The 15,815-nt window shown below is 44.2% G+C and overlaps 1 protein-coding gene across 1 annotated transcript in view; it reads right to left on the bottom strand.

Moving 5' to 3' along the window:
* KCNAB1 (potassium voltage-gated channel subfamily A regulatory beta subunit 1) overlaps positions 1 to 15,815 on the bottom strand; it is a gene marked incomplete at its 5' end in the record, with an annotated part of 256,557 nt that overhangs the window by 82,069 nt on the left and 158,673 nt on the right. The window contains 3 exons of the mRNA XM_080806500.1: positions 1,519 to 1,563; positions 2,680 to 2,759; positions 6,430 to 6,467. Coding sequence (XP_080662626.1) covers positions 1,519 to 1,563; positions 2,680 to 2,759; positions 6,430 to 6,467 — 163 coding nt within the window. The remainder of the gene's footprint in view (positions 1 to 1,518; positions 1,564 to 2,679; positions 2,760 to 6,429; positions 6,468 to 15,815) is intronic.

Raw genomic sequence — 15,815 nt, 5'->3', positions numbered from 1 at the left:
TTTGGTGGACTCATCTCCAGGGTCTCCATCATGAGCTCAACTGTGCCCCCTAAAAAGGCATGGTCAAGTCCTAACCCCCAGTACCTCAGAATGTGAGCTTATTTGGAAATGGGGTCATTACAGATGTAATTAAATTAAGATGAGGTCATACTGAAGTAGGGGGAGTCCTTAATCCAATATGACCGGTGTCCTTTTAAGAAGACAGGCGCAGGGAGGTGGCCATCTGATGGCAGAGGCAGAGGTTGGGTGCAGCCGCAGGCTGAGGAACGCCCAAGATTGCCAGCAACAGCCCAAAGCTAGGAAGAGGCAAGGAGGGAGTCTACTCAGAGTTTCAGAAAGAGCATGGCTTGGCCCAGACCTTGATTTTGTACTTCTGACCTCTGGAGCTGTGAGAGAACATACTTCTATTGTCTGAAGGCATGGGGTCTGCGGCACTTGGTTCCAGGAGCCCTAAGAGAGTGGGAAGTCCCTGTTTGGGAGATGATGGATGGCCAGCCTTCTGAGTGGGAACGGAACTCCAGCAAAGTGGAGGACTGGGAGGGGCTATGAATATTTTTCCATATTTAAGGTTGAATATAGTTTTCTCTAAATACCCTTACAATCCCTGGAGTAGGGGAGGAGGAGCAGGGAGAGGGAGAAAGTGGGTCACCAACCTTTATTTGTTCATCTCTCCATAAATTTCTGAGTTTCCTTTTCCACTAATACTGCAGAGCTCTTGTTTATCTGGCCAAGAGCTGATCTTCTACCAGAGTGGAGGAGAACCCCAGATTGTCCCGTGGTCTTGGCCTGATTTTCTACTCATGCTGGGGATAAAGTGGCTGTCGTGGTTGACATTCACAGTGCAGTGGAGGGGGACTGCCTCCCCACCCTCCTACAGGGGAGGCATTCCTCTTTACCACTGGCATTGGCTACAGCCCGCCATGGGACAGGATGTGACCCCATCAATGACAGAAGATGAAGCACTTTCCTGAATGCCCAGATAATAGGGCTTCCTGCACACAGCAGAGGTGCTGGCTAATTGCATTCAGATAAGGGAGCTTTCGGCCATTTGCCACAAAGACTTCTTTCTTCATTATTTCTTTGCATTATTTATTTGCATTATTTCTTTGCATCCTGAGTTGTTAGTAAAATGAACAGTAAACATAGAGACATCTGCATAGATATTCAGCTTTCTATAGCTCCCTTCCTTCATCAAATTACCACAAATGGCAGGGAGAAGCCATGAAAATGCCACTTTCTTTCATGCGTGACTATCTCGTGAACATCCCTTCCTTCTCGGCTCAACTCCGTGGTAATTCATTGCGATCGATGACTCGTCAATACCCTTTGAAGCACAAGTAATGAACTTGTTGGTATTTATTTTCAAGCCGCTATAAATCATCTCTTTACCAGGAATTGATTTTTTTTTTTTTTGACAGCCTTTTGTTCAGCTGTCATGCAATTTTATTTTCCCTTCTCTGGTACAAAATAATAACAGTGTGTTTAAAGGCAAGTACATGATTCTGGTGAATGCATTACCTCCAGCCTTTCTTCTTGATGATGCTCCCCAGAATCACTTCAGCCCTGGAAGGGAAACAGAAAATGGCTTAGGATACAGCGTCCTGGAAACGCAAGAGTCAATCCCAAACCACGAGAGCCATTCCTTGTTTGAACTCTCCGTGCCTACATGTCCCGAAAATAGAAGCCGCTCTCGGCTAGTAGCACAGTTTCTGCTGTTTCTGCTTGTGCCTGCAGAATCCGGCTCCTGGAGCATTCCAGAAGCACCTGCCAAATCCTGACACGCTGGCAGGAGACCGCCTGTGGTCCTGATACTAAGAAACAACAGAGTCATTTGGCAGTTGGGTGTTTTTGAACCACTGATCCCGTGTATAAATATCCTGTTTGGCGGAGTCCAGTGGGAGTCAAGGTTTCCTTTCTAATTCCCATGGTCTTCAATTGTGACCAGGGAGGACAATGATACCTGGCATGAGGGCACATTCCCCACATGGCCTGACTGAGCCGTGAGTCCTGACTCAGAGCCCCAGCCTGCTCTGGGGTCCATGTGAAGGTTGGAGCTGGTGTGACTTCACTTGCAAAAGCAGCAAGGCTCTCCCACAGTCCACTATGTCCTCAGAGTGGGGTCTGAAATGCCCTCCTATAAAACAGACTACATTTCTTGGCATTTCTGAGGACCCCACTTTTAATCCCTGCTCTCCTTGTGCTAGGTGGAGGGATGGGCCTGCCAATGGGAAAAGCAGTCCCAGATTCCCCGCAGAGAGGATGCCCCAGTTTGGGGGGGGGGTGGGAGGGGGCGGGCGCGGTGCTGAGGAACAATGACATGCGGTTACAAAATAATAGGATGAGCTTTGGAACCAGCACGCTGGAATCTGCTCGTTTACTCCCTCACTCAGGTAGCCAACTCACGTTTCTTGATCTCCTCTGTCACCATGGTGGTACCAGCCACCTCGGCCCCTCAGGTGGCCCGTGGCGAGGCTTTCAGTCCATTCTTCATACGGGGCCAGGGGCGGGAAGGTTTGGGTGGGCAGAGAGGACCAGAGGCAGTCAATACCCCCAACTCAGGGGATGGGGATAGAGAAAGGGAGAAAAGCAGTGCCACCAGAGTGTCATGTCAGCCATGATCTGGGCAGGTTCTTGGTACCACAAATGCCACTTGAGGGGCACAGAGAGGCAGTGACTTACTTTCCAGCAGCATAGACTTCAGCAGTATCAAAGAGATTCACTCCACTTTCGTAGGCAATTGTCATTAGCCGTTCAGCAACCTGCAAGACGGTGTGGAGGTCGTTCAGAAAAGCCAAATGGTTTCCCAACCCAGGAAACCACTTTGTAATCCTCTGCTGAAATCTCACTATAACCACTCCTTGCTTTTATCAGTTGCATTACAGAATGAAAAAGAAGAAGATTTAAGATACCAGCATATATAGGGGGAAAGCTGTATAGGGGGAAAACACCCTTTGCCTCAGATAGAGACCGGGCTCTAAGACATTTCCTTCAGCATTGGGATAAGTCAGCCCTCAGGAGCAGGGTGAGGTGAGGTGGAGAGATCTGTGTTTCTCACTCTGCTTGGAAGATCTGGTTTGACAACATTCTCTGCGGCATCATAATCTCTCTGACAAAGAGTGTCAGTTGTACCACTGGTGACTCCATTTCTCTTCTCTTTTCTCCAAGCCAATAGGTTTTGGCAGCTGGGTGACTCCTGACCTAAAAGCCTGTGCTTTTTCCGCTAGAGGCTTGGTGGACTGTGCTGATGAACCAGAGGTCAGACGGAGCCCTAACTGCTATAAATCTCACAGCACCTGTAGCAGCAAAACCCTGGCCGCAGCCACGGAGCCACCAGCCAGCTGAATGGCAGAGGGGAGGGAGTGAGCGCATGTGCTGGCTCAGGGGATCCTGCTCCCCACCACTCAGCCTGCAAATACATCCCCACACTCCTTGTTCCTTCCTTTGTGCTGCTGGACACCAAGGGCAAGCATCCAGCGGTACCAAGAGTAAGAGTACCAGTGTCCCTAGAAACAACACCTGGAGGGGACGCTGTAGAGGGACAGCAATAAACAATAGGGGAGAGGACATTTTTTCATTTTGCTGACAGACCTACTGGTCCACTGAAAAAGCACACACCTCACAAATAATTAAAATGGATTTTTCCATTACGTGTTTGATTGCAGTCTGAGGTTGCCTCATCAGCATTTCCAAGATAAAGTCTTTCCCTGTTGTTTTTAAAATCGGCATATCAAGAAAATTATTAGGCTAGCAAAAGGGAGTCCATGCCAGTCCTTTAGAATAATAGCTGTGTTAGAATAACTTAGTATGTGATGTGACATAACACAAGGAAAATACACGGTGCAAACCCTGGCCTGTGTCATGATGGGGAAAACTATACTTGTCTTAACTTTAATTTCTACCTAGGATAAAGCCAGTTTGACTTGCGTTTATTGTGACGTGCAATTCCAGGAACCCTAACTACCTTATAGGTAAGAACATATAAATAAAACTCTGAAAATTAAGTGCTAGAAGATAGTGATACATATATATTTATCGTAGTTATAAATATTCACATGAGCAACCAATATCTTGGTTTTATGATGAAGCCAAATCTTAGGAAGACACCTCCCAGAATTATCTATTGTGATATTTGGGTCCTTTTGATAATACCCGTCAAGTGGCTGTTTGATATATGGTTGAATTCTCCCAGTAATGGGAACATCACCAGCTCCCAAGGCAGCACCGGTGGTTGTCAATGAGCACGTAACAGCGCGGTCATCCCGGGATTCACAATTTGTACCTGCTTTGTGCTGAGCTCACAGGAATCAGAGAAAAGGCAGAAAAACTGGGGAGGGGAATTCATTGCTACTGGCCTGCTTTTTCTGTCATGGAAATGGTTGAGCTCAGGCGATTCGGCTGCTGGCGGGGCTGTGGTCTGGGCTTCCCTGCCTCCTGCTTGCTGGCATTCTCTCAGCAGGGAGCAGGGGTAAGTCACAGCTGTTCTCTGGAAGGACAGTGGCTAAATGTCCGGTCTGCATCTGAGGTGAGGGCGACTGCGGCCATTCACGACAGCTTTATTGTGCAGTTTTTAGAACTATTATTTTGAAATGATGTATTTCAGAGGCCAGCCTTGCACCCTCTGACCTGGGCAAGCTGGGCTCATTGCAGCAGAGAGCAGATACAGTAAAGAGGAGAGCAGACATGAAAGGGGAGATGGTGCCCTTAACAGTTGGCCCTTCTGCTCCTAAAGCAAAGGTATTTTTGTCTTTTTCTCCTCTGGCTGCCATAACAGGCAATAGAAGGTCATGCACTTGCTGGATTCAGTGGATAATTAATTTTAGATCTCCCTCCCGGTCACCTGCTTTGTATCTGACTCAAGTCTGTGGCCACGGTTTTGATATTTGTGGACTCGTCTCTGTGCCTCCTCCACACACTTTACCTGATACTCATCAGATAGCCCTATAATGAGCCCTGTGATGACCCCCCAGAGCCTCCTTCAGAACTGGACCTATTCTCTTAGTTGCCAGGAAATTGCACTTGGCTAAAACAGTTGTCCTGCCCAAGGTGAGACCCACTTCCCAGGGCAGCCTCTCTCCAATGACTGGTCATACAAAGGCTATAAATACTCAGTCCTCTGGCCCCAACCTGGGACAACTCTGGGGCCGTCTCAGCTTTGGAGCTCCCCATGGGGTCAGCTGTGGTCACTGTTAAGACTGCAGTGGGACCCAACTTTCTAATAACTGTTCTGCATGCTAATCTCCAGCATGGTCTACTTTCCAAGGAATCCCCAATGGGACAAACTCTCTGTGGTGACCTATGCCCAATCCCGGAATGGGCATGCAGACAGGTGAGAATGTACAGATAAGGCTCCTATTCCCTGGATCTAATAAATAACACTGGTGAACTTGGAAGCAGTGGGAAAGTCTGTCTGTTCCCCCAAGGTTCTCCTTAGGAATGATAGTAAGAAGATACTAAGTTCTGGGCCAGGCACTGGGTTGAACACTTCATAGACATCATCTCATTAATCTTAATCGTGATCATGCAGAGTAGGGGCGATCCCCTGCATTTTACTGATGTGGCAACTATTACTAAATGTTAGTAAATCTAGTGGCAGAGGGAGCTGGATCCCACAGAGTGTATCTGCTCAGACTTTCTATCCCAGACTCCTCAGTGGTGTTGCAGGTAGACAAAAAGGAATCGGAGGGACTTGACAACATTGTCCTTGGGGAGTTATTGAAGCTTGATGCCTACGTGACTCACTTATGCCATGAAGATATTCCTTAAAGGCCAGGATAAGAATATCACTGCTTTGAAAGTGTCAACAAAGATTTAGAGGAATTTTATGGTAAATAAACTCTTATAGCTGCCATTATTGGGTGTCTGCTACCCACCAGTCAGAGGGCTGTATAAACACCTCATGGGTAAAATGTGGTTAACCCTTTCAACGGACCTCCAAGGTAAATGTTATCATCCCATTCCACATCAGAGGAACTGAGGCTCAGAGAGGTTGGATCAACTTGCCCAAGGTGCTGTGACCAGCCGGGACTGAAAGGTCCCAGGCTAGAAAGGAAAAGTCCCTGCAACCTAGGACGAGTTGGTCACTCTAAGTGGAGCCAAAATACATACACATACACACACACACACACACACACACACACACACACACACACACCCCACGGCAATGAAATCTTTCCATAAAGCAACTGAATACTAATACCAAATTGGTTTGTTCTCTAACAACTGTGCCTGCACATCTCATAGATTGACAATCTCAAAGGCTACTAATAGTCCAAATGTGAAAAATACAAGAAGCAGGATAAAACTGAGAATAATCTTTGACTCACTCTTAACCATTTCCTTATTAAACACTAGGACCCCCAAGAAAAATACTCCCACTGCACAGCTTTATACTTTCTTTGGTCACCAAAATGGAAGCCAAAGGTAACTTACCTCATCTGAGATTTGACCTCCAAATGTCACCCATGTTCCTAGAAAACAATAAATATTTGCACTTTATTTATAAGCATTTTTCTAATATTACGCATAATAGGAGGAAACATTTTTTCGCTCCTTTGCTAGGTCATTCACAAACGTTTCCAGGTGGGCACATGGGGTATCTGGAAGAAGTCCAGCCTTCCTCCTGCCCTCAGTGAATACTCCGGCGGGGGTCTGTATCCCTCTTCACTCAAAGGACTCATATGCTAATTAAAGCCCTGCCTACAAATTGATTTTTCTTCTGATGTAGGACCACAAAAGATCGGGTGCAAGAATGCAGTTCTACCAAGCCCGTTTTGGCTACCTATGAATTGTGGTGAAGCCACCAGTTCTGAAGGTACAAGAGAGAAGGTACATGAAGCCACCATTTCTGAAAAGGAATGGTAGAGCCCTTGTGTTACGGTTCTTCCCTTCTTGACCTCCAAGAAGGGACTCTGCTTTGTATTCCCTGGGATCTCTCAAAAGGAATCCTCTCAGATTTCCTTCCAGTTCCCACGTGCAAGCCCCAGGAGATGACACTTCAGCATGTTCTCTGTTCCAACCTGCTACTTCAGAATGGAAATCTCCATTGGTTTGAAGGTGGAGGCCAGGGCTGGAGTGAGGGTTGGGAGGGCAGGGGGAGAGAGGCACAACCAGCAGCCAAAGATTTGTATTTGTAAAGCAAGAGGGAAGCAGACATTGGCTCTAGCCAGGCCAGTTTATAGTCATTGCAATCATTCATTCCCTCCTTGATCCGCTTTTTTGTTTTGTTTTGTTTTTGTTTTTGTTTTTGTTTTTATCCTGAATGACATGCCTGGCAAAGGCATTACACCCAGGTGCCAGGGACAGTGAGGTGACCGACCTAGTTCTTCTCTCCCAGGAGCTCACAGTTTCCAACACTACAAAGCCAGACTGAGCCAAACCCAAGTCAGTAAGGGAGGGAGTGCTCTACCTAAACCAGAGGGCAGTGGCCCTCCAGAAAGACTTCTTGGGAGAGGTGACACTTTGCTTGAGTTGCAAAGGAGATAGAGGAATGACGAAGGAAGGAATGGGCAATCCAGGTACAGATAGGAGCCCGAGGGAGGTTAAGAGGGTGGGGGCCATCATTGTGGGTTGACAAGCTGTGGTGGGCCATGGAGCAGAGTGAGGCGACATGATGCAGAGAAGCAGCGGGGGGTGGGGGGGGGTGGCGGGGCTGAGGGGAGGGGAAGGATGGAGAGCCAGGGAACCATCGATACTTGTGGCACATACTAAGAAATGTGTGGAGTTGTATGTGTTGCATTTCATAACAGTCATATTTAGCACTTATGGACAGCTTACAAATGCTGACAGCATGCTGAGAAACGTGTGTACTTTTATTTCTAATCATCTTAGCAAACTTCCAAGCCAACCCTACTATCCCTTCTTCCAGATGAGGAATCTGATGTCAACTGGGAAACACCCAGGATTCCCCAAACAGGCCCAGCTTCAAGAAGGATATCTTTTCACAGCATCTCACTGCCTCATTAGACTATTTCCAAATGAATTATGGCATTTGGATTCCATAGTCCCTAGAAACAGCCTGGTGGAATTATACCTTTTCTCTTCTTAGTTTTCAGGGACTATAACAAAAGTAGGATACAAATTATTTTACTGTTCTACTCAACATCCCCAGAGGTTATAGATGGGCAGCCCATGCTTGGAGACCGTGTTGCCTGGCTAGAACAATGCTGACCCTCTTGGCATTTTAATAAATTTTGAATAAGGTACAATTATTTAAATAATTAGGAAATTTTTCCTTCAAGTGTCTCATTTCCAGCTTCTTTTAACAACAGAAGGCTGGTATCCCCCACAAGGCAGACATGCCCTGAATCAGAGGGGCAGTGCCCTCTGGGTAAGGGTTACGCCCTCCCTAGTTCGTGAAAGCCCATGTACCTTCCTTTGGCTCCAACACTGAAATCAAATAGCAGTTATTAGTTACTGCTGTTTTTCTTACTGTAAAGTTAAGGAAAAGGTAAGCTTATGCATCTCCTAAGAAAGAGAGATGATTATTAAAAAAAAAAAAGAGAGAGAGAGAGAAAGAGAGATAAGAGAGCACTTTTGGAGAGTTTGGGGGGTTGGATGGGAAGACTGTCCCAACAAAGAACGTGTCCCTAGAAAAATGACAACTTAAGGCACCATAAAAAACCAGCCGGCACTGGTGTATGAAGAAGATGGGCATTGAAAAACTTAATGGACTGAAAAAAACGGTAGTGTTTGTATTTGAATGCGAATAAAACAAGTGATCTCCTGTGAAATGTAGTTCTCTATTAAAGAAAAAACTGCCTGGGCATCAAAACCTTTTTACAGACAATGCTTTTTATAAGAATCTCTTTTGAATGCAGCAGAAATTGTGTGTCTGGAACATAAACACGCATTTGCAAACATTAGTGTAACCAGAAACATTGTAGCTCAGCATGTTAAAAATACGGTGGAGAACTTCCAGGATCAGTTAAATTATTGGTGGCACTTTCTGTTGCAGCCAATGAGAATGTGGATGAAATCATAGCAGACTATTAGCTATATTTATCTGTGATGTGGGGAGAATTCTGGAGGGGTCAACGAACTTTTAGACAACATGTCCCTGAAAGGCAAAATATCAGGAAATGGTTTACTTTGTGATGAGAAAGTTCGCAGAGCATTGGATGTAGAGCACACTGATCCAAATTATAAGTGTTACCGGGACTAGGCTCTCACACAGGGCAGGGTTGATGTTGGCTTTGTCAAGCAACAGACCCAGAGTGGTAGTATTTTGTAGGGGCACTGTACCTAAGTCCGTTAATTTCATCACTCATTAGGAATCGCTTTGGGCTAAAAAGCTGAAATGGGACAAGTAATTAGTACCACGAATTAACTATTCTTCTGTATCTTGGAGAAAAATCAGGTCAGTGTTTGGTTGATAAATTTCCTGGCTTACTTAGGCTGTGATACTGAAGAGATTTCTTTTAACTGTTCGTGTCATCAGAGGATATGGTCTTATCTCCATGCAACAGCAAAGATTGGCTCAAAGTTGCAAGCTTCTTACTGATACTACAATTCATTTACATCTTCTGACTATTTTTCTATGGGTGCATTTGCAAGTATTTGTACAAATGTCTCATCGGCTTCTCTCAGTCCTGACAAAATCGGGATCTTTGGGAAATTCACTTGTTTAGGAATAATGTGATCCCCTTTCTTAATCTGAAACCAGTTTCCAGAAATGAAAATAATTAAAAAGAATTTAAAAATAGCTTGAAATTCATTCTCCGAAGCTGGACCATTGAATACTGGATTTCAAACTTTATGAAAAGAAATTAACATTATTTAGCTTACCTCTATTAGTTAATTTTTACCCTGCTTTTAATTTAAGTAATGGAGCCTAATGCAGGGAACCCAATGTGGGGCTTGAATTCACAAACCTGAGATCAAGACCTGAGCTGAGATCAAGAGTCAGACACTTAACTAACTGAGCCACCCAGACACCCCAGATAATTTTTGATAGTACAAATGAAGGGCTATGATTTAACATTATTGGACAGTAGTATAAAATGGTATTGAAGGCGGAATGCGATAATGTTGAAAGCTGGGATTACACACACATCTTGGAGGAATCCCGTTAGTGGGAAGGACCATTTACAAAGATGTGATCCACGCTGGGAAAGCCTTTGCTTAGGAGAAGCTTTATTCCAAAATGAATCTAAACTGCCTCCCACCCCTGAGTTGAAGCATTTAATGCTATATTCTGTATATCACAGTGAAAAAATACAGACCCTGATTGACTCTATAGATCAGAGTCAATCGATTCTGACTGGTTCAGAAGAAATACATGTCAGGCTTCAGATTTCAAATCAAAGCAGTAATGAATTATGAAAAAAACAGGAATAATTGTTTTTCTTTTCCATTTAGCTAAAAATTCTTAATACAGGTGGAATATGGGTATTATATATAAATTATATAAATATATAAATGTATATATTAAGTTACATACCTTTTGACATACTTGGTCATTCTTATAACATTGTTTAGGTCTGCTACCTTCCTGGTCCTTCCGACATTTCCTACTCATTTATCTTACAGTTATTTGCTGATAAACTTTTATATCTTTTACTAGGGTGTAAGCTGTCTGAGGGTTAAGATTTTATACGCTTCATCCTATGTCCACGGCCCTAGAATAGAAGTCAGTCCTTACTGGATAATCAATATGGTTTGGTTAAATTGGATTGAATTGCCTTCTTGACGGCTAATCTAAAAAATACTGGGATAGTTTCCCACCAAACAAACATGTTTATTTTGACTTATAGAAACATGAGTAATGCTCGTCAACAGCTCTTCGAGGCCCCAGGTGATTGACGTGTTTCTCCTTGTCCCCAGCCGAACCCCCTCCTGGAGAAGGACAAGGGAAAGTCCATCTCTCTGGCCGCCAGGCCTCCAATGAGGAGGGGTAGAACAGCACAGGCAGAGCTCACCAGCTGCCCCCAAAGAAGAGCTCCCACGTACAAACAGGGCACGTACCCGTCTGCTGGGGAGGGATGGAGAAGCAGCCTTCCAGACAGGAGAACTCCGCCTGAGTGATTTTACTCTCTACTCCTCCCCTCCAGAAGCTATAAGGTGGTTTGTTAGTTAATAGGATTCTTAAAAATCCTCTGTGACACGTTTCCTCATTTTTCTGTCTCTAATGAGAACATGCCTTCTTGAGACCTACAACGGTGTATGATTATTTCACTGTGCAATCTCAAATGAGTGGGATATTACTTAGAAGATAATTTTACTAAACTGACACTTGTTATTTCCAGCCTTTTAAAAGCAGAGTAGAAAGAGAACTTTGAATTGTTATTGTGTCTTCTGATAAAACTCCTTTGTATACCAGGGAACATATGCTTTGGAAATCTGTTTGTATCCAGTGCATATAGCTACCGTGGCACAGAAAAATGATTGAACCGGAAAAAAAAAAGAAAACTGCTTTGCACATGCATGCATGCGTGTGTGTGTGTGTGTGTGTACGTACACACACACACATACACACACACACACACCCTATATCAGCCAATTAGTTGACTTGTTGGTGGTTTATAGGGTAATTGTTTCTTGTCATTCATTTAGGAAACATGTTTATCATTTAAACAACCTCCTTGCTTGAGTATGAAGAGATATTTATTTATTATTAAATCCAATTAGCCAACATAGAGTACATCATTAGTTTTTGATGTAGTGTTCAATGATTCATCAGTTGCGTCTAAAGCCCAGTGCTTATCACATCACATGCCCTCCTTAATGCCCATCACCTGGTTACCCCATCCCCCCATGGCCCTCCCCTTCCACAGCCCTCCATTTATTTCCCAGAGTCCAGAGTCTCTCATGGTTTGTCTCCCTCTCTGATTTCTGAAGAGCTATTTAGACATTTCGATGCAATAATGTCTGTTCACGTAGGCTACCTCCTTGGCTCTTGAACATTTACATCATCCTAGCACAGTTATCCAAATCAGGATATTTAAAACAAACAAAAGTAAAAGCAGGATATTAACATCAGTACAGTACTGGTAACTACATTGCAGACCCTTCCTGAATTCCAGTGTCTTTTTCTGTCCCAGCATCCAATGCAGGATCCAACTTTTGCCTTTAGTCATCACATCTCTTTAGGCTCCTCTGCTCTATGACTATTCCTGAGTTTTCCCTCGTCTTTCCTGACCTTGACACTTCTGAAAAGTAATAGTCAAGCACACTGTAGAATGTCCCTCAATTGAGGTTTGAATCATCTTAAGGTTATAGATTTGGTGACTTCCTTTTCTATAGTCCAATTTGAACTTCTTATGGTTTGGATCTTTTAAAATAACTATCAAAAAAGGAATGTGTAAATGCAGTTGTAATATTCATAATGCCACAGGTAATTTTTCTGTACTTTTTCATTCAATTAGCATTTATTGAGTGTACCATGTGCCAGGCTTAAATTGTCAGGATATACCAGTGAACAAAATGAAAAATTATTTCTGGAGCCAGTTTAGGAAGAAAGACAAAATAATAAGAAAAATTAAAAATATAGTACTTATTTGTGAATGTTAATATTTTGTAAGTCAATAAAATATAAAATACATAATGCTTACTGATGAGTGTTAAAGAGAGTCATTTTTAGAAGGCAGGGGTAGGGTATATGAAATGTCAGGGCGTGAGTGTTGAGATTTTAGATAGAGTGGCCAAATAAAGTTCACAAAGAAAGTAGCTTTTGAGGAAAGACCCAAAACAAGTAGAAGAGCTCACTATGCAGCCATCTGGAGGAAGAGCATTCCAATTTCAGAGTGAACTGTGGGGAGCGGGGGCTTGCTTGCATGCTCAAGGTCAATGAGGAGCAGCGTGTGGTCAGAGAAGAAAAAGTGAGGTCCAAGGAGTCATAGAGAACAAATCACATGGAGTCACGTCAGTCATACGAAGGACCCTGGACAGACCAATAAGGAATTTTGAATAGAGAGGGGACACAGCCAGACGCTCTTCGAAATGGAACATCTGTGGTATGGAGGACACACCCCTGAGGCTAGTCTGACACATGAGCCCCAATTAAGAGGTGGATGGGATAACCCAGATGATGCAGGACAATGGTTTGGTCTGAGATAGTAGTAGTGAGGATGAGAAGTACTTGAATATTGGATAGCTTTTGAAGGAGAACCAACAGGGTTTGCTGATTAAAAGGATGTGGGATATGAGAGACGGTGAAACTTGAGGGACAACACCAAGGTCAGAGGAAGAGGAGAATGGAGAACGAATTCAACACATTTCATTATGGATTGAACAATTCTTGTTTTGCAAGTAGAGCATATGTCAACTCTCGGTAGTCAGGGCTGACCCAATGTCAAAGGCTATTTAATCTAGAGGTGTGTACAGTTATTAATCTGCTATATCACTGAAAAGTTTAAGGTTCGACATTCAAGGCCCGGATCTCATTAAACTTAGACAACTCATGGGGCAAAACTAATGTATTTACCCCCATTAGAATAGAATTATTCCTAGAGAGAAGTGGAGCTGAAGGTAGGACCATCCCCCTCAATCTGCGTGAGAAAGCAGGAAACCATGTAAGTCCAGGACCAGTGCTCATTTGGGGGAGGGGCACCCAGCTGTTGGCCACCACCTGATAGCAGTCCAGGTCCTTGCCCTGCGTGCACTTTCCTGTCTGAACTTTGAGCGAGCCTTCTGGGAATGGAACCCTTTCCCATGTCTTTGTGCCCAATAAAGCCTACTTATTCCTTAACACCCAGACTTGGAATGCAGCACTGTGGGACACAGTTCCATAACACTTCCTCTGGTGAGTCAGAATGAGTATTTTAGGGTTTTAGGTCCTGTTCCAACCTCTTGATTTCTAGTTTCCTTACACGCAAAATTTGGAGCTTCAAGCTTCCTTCATCTCTATGGTTTCATGATTCTGTGTTCAGACTTTGAGGGAAGGAGAAGTCACCCCATTCACTCTCATTCTACTAATTTGAACAAACCACTATTCTTGTACTAACCACATTGCTTTGTGGCTAGGTAATTTATTTTCTCCTTTGACTTCCCCATCAACTGTCCCAAGGGCAAGGCCAAATTTAATTTAATTTTTCATCCTAGCCCCTGAAGTAGAAGCTATACACAGTAGGTACCTAATAATCATTTATTAAATCAGTAAACATGTTCAAACTACGGACATTCCAGTCCTAGGAAGAAGGGGTGTCTAACCCAGAACATGGGCAGCATGTCCGTTGTTTACCTCTCTCATGACCTTGGATGAGAGGTCTTGAGCTCTGGGTGCAAGTGTGCACAGCCTGGGGGACTCTGAATAGTAGCTTTAAATGGTCCCTCACCAGACCAATTAAAGCAGAACATCTGGGGACAGGATCTTGGAATCGGAACTTTTAAAAGACGCTGAGATAATTCCAATTGCAGCCAGGGTTGAAAACCATAGACTCTTCCCATGCTGAGATTTTTGTACCTCCTCTTTATCTTTAAACCTGGGTGGTCGCCACTGATCACCTAAATACGGATCTGTGCCTATGTGCCTGGGATATAGCTCAAGGTTCTGTCTTTTTCCAATGGCGCAGACAGAACGTTCTTCCTTGTTCTGGTTTTGCATCTGTTGATGTTTTCCACAGAGCCTGGCCCTTATTTTTGGATCCAGGCTGCAGTCTGGTTTTTCATTTTTGGCTTCTAGTGTATTGCTAATGAGCATCTGGCCTGAGTTAACAAATATGATAACAACTTAGCCTTTTCTTTTTTACTTTGATTACCTCTTCTTGCAAGAACCAGTAATACCACCCCGGCTCTGGGGGAGGGGGAGAGGAGGGTGTCACACCTGCACTTTAATCTAAAGAGCTTGAACCAGCTATGCAAGTAGGTAAGGAAGTGGTGAAGTCCATGTGGAATGAAAATGGGCTTTCAGACGGAAAGTGCAAGCAGTATTCTCATTTATGGGCATGTCTGGAAGATCTGAAGCATTCCCACATTTTGTAGATGAGGAAGTGGAGTAGTAGAGAAGTATCTTTCCACAGCTGGTTAGTTGCAGATTCTCCAAGGCCCCGGTCTCTCCCAGCCCTGTGCTGTTTTCTGTTAATGACGCCTCCCCCCAGCCCCACCACTCTGCTCCAGACAAGTGATGTGCGTGGTGTTTGCTCTAAATGCTTGTAATAACACCCCGCTTTCGTGAAATTTCCTATGTTCTTCCCTCTGCCATATGCCTCCTCCACTGAACCTTCTTAAGTGTTACACCAGTTTCTGCCCCCAAATTGTCTCAATCTGTGAAGAACGGCATACACTTGCCCCCAGTCTTCTGAGCCACCTCCATACCCCACGTTCTCTCAACTCAACCTGAGGACGGGTTTTAAGTTGTTTTCCAGTAAGACCTCATGCACAGAACCATCCTGGGCTTTAAGTTCTTCAACCCTTATAAACTCTGAAGCAAAGGCTAAGGGCAGGGCCATAAGGAGGTGTGCCTGCCGTTGAAGGAATTCTGGGGCACGGTGTACCAGTGGGCAAAGCAAAAGCAAAGGGGAGTGGTCCTAGGTTAGGTCGGGTTAGGTTAGGTTGGGTTGGGGAGGGGCAGGCTGGACGTCCCAGAAAAACCTGTGCAGAGTCGAACCCTGGACCTTCTTCTAATGTCTATGTGTAGCCTTGACATTTTGAGGGTTAAATGGCTGGGAACGACATTAGGTTCTTCATGATCCTTTTGGAGAATGTTCAAATATTTGACATTTTCCTTCTTTCTTTGATTTAAAGCTTTACATATTTTGGTGTCAAGGGATACTGCTAGCTCCATTTGTTTTTAAGATTTGTTCCAGGGCAATTCTGCCTGGAACCACATCAATGCAAGTTTAAAGACAAGGACGTAGTGATGGAAGTACTGAAGGCAGGGT

Source organism: Martes martes (assembly GCF_963455335.1).
Source record: "Martes martes genome assembly, chromosome: 1".
Classification (NCBI taxonomy): Eukaryota; Metazoa; Chordata; class Mammalia; order Carnivora; family Mustelidae; genus Martes; species Martes martes.
The sequence above is the reverse complement of the archived record's forward strand: the minus strand, read 5'-3'. Positions and strand labels throughout refer to the sequence as shown.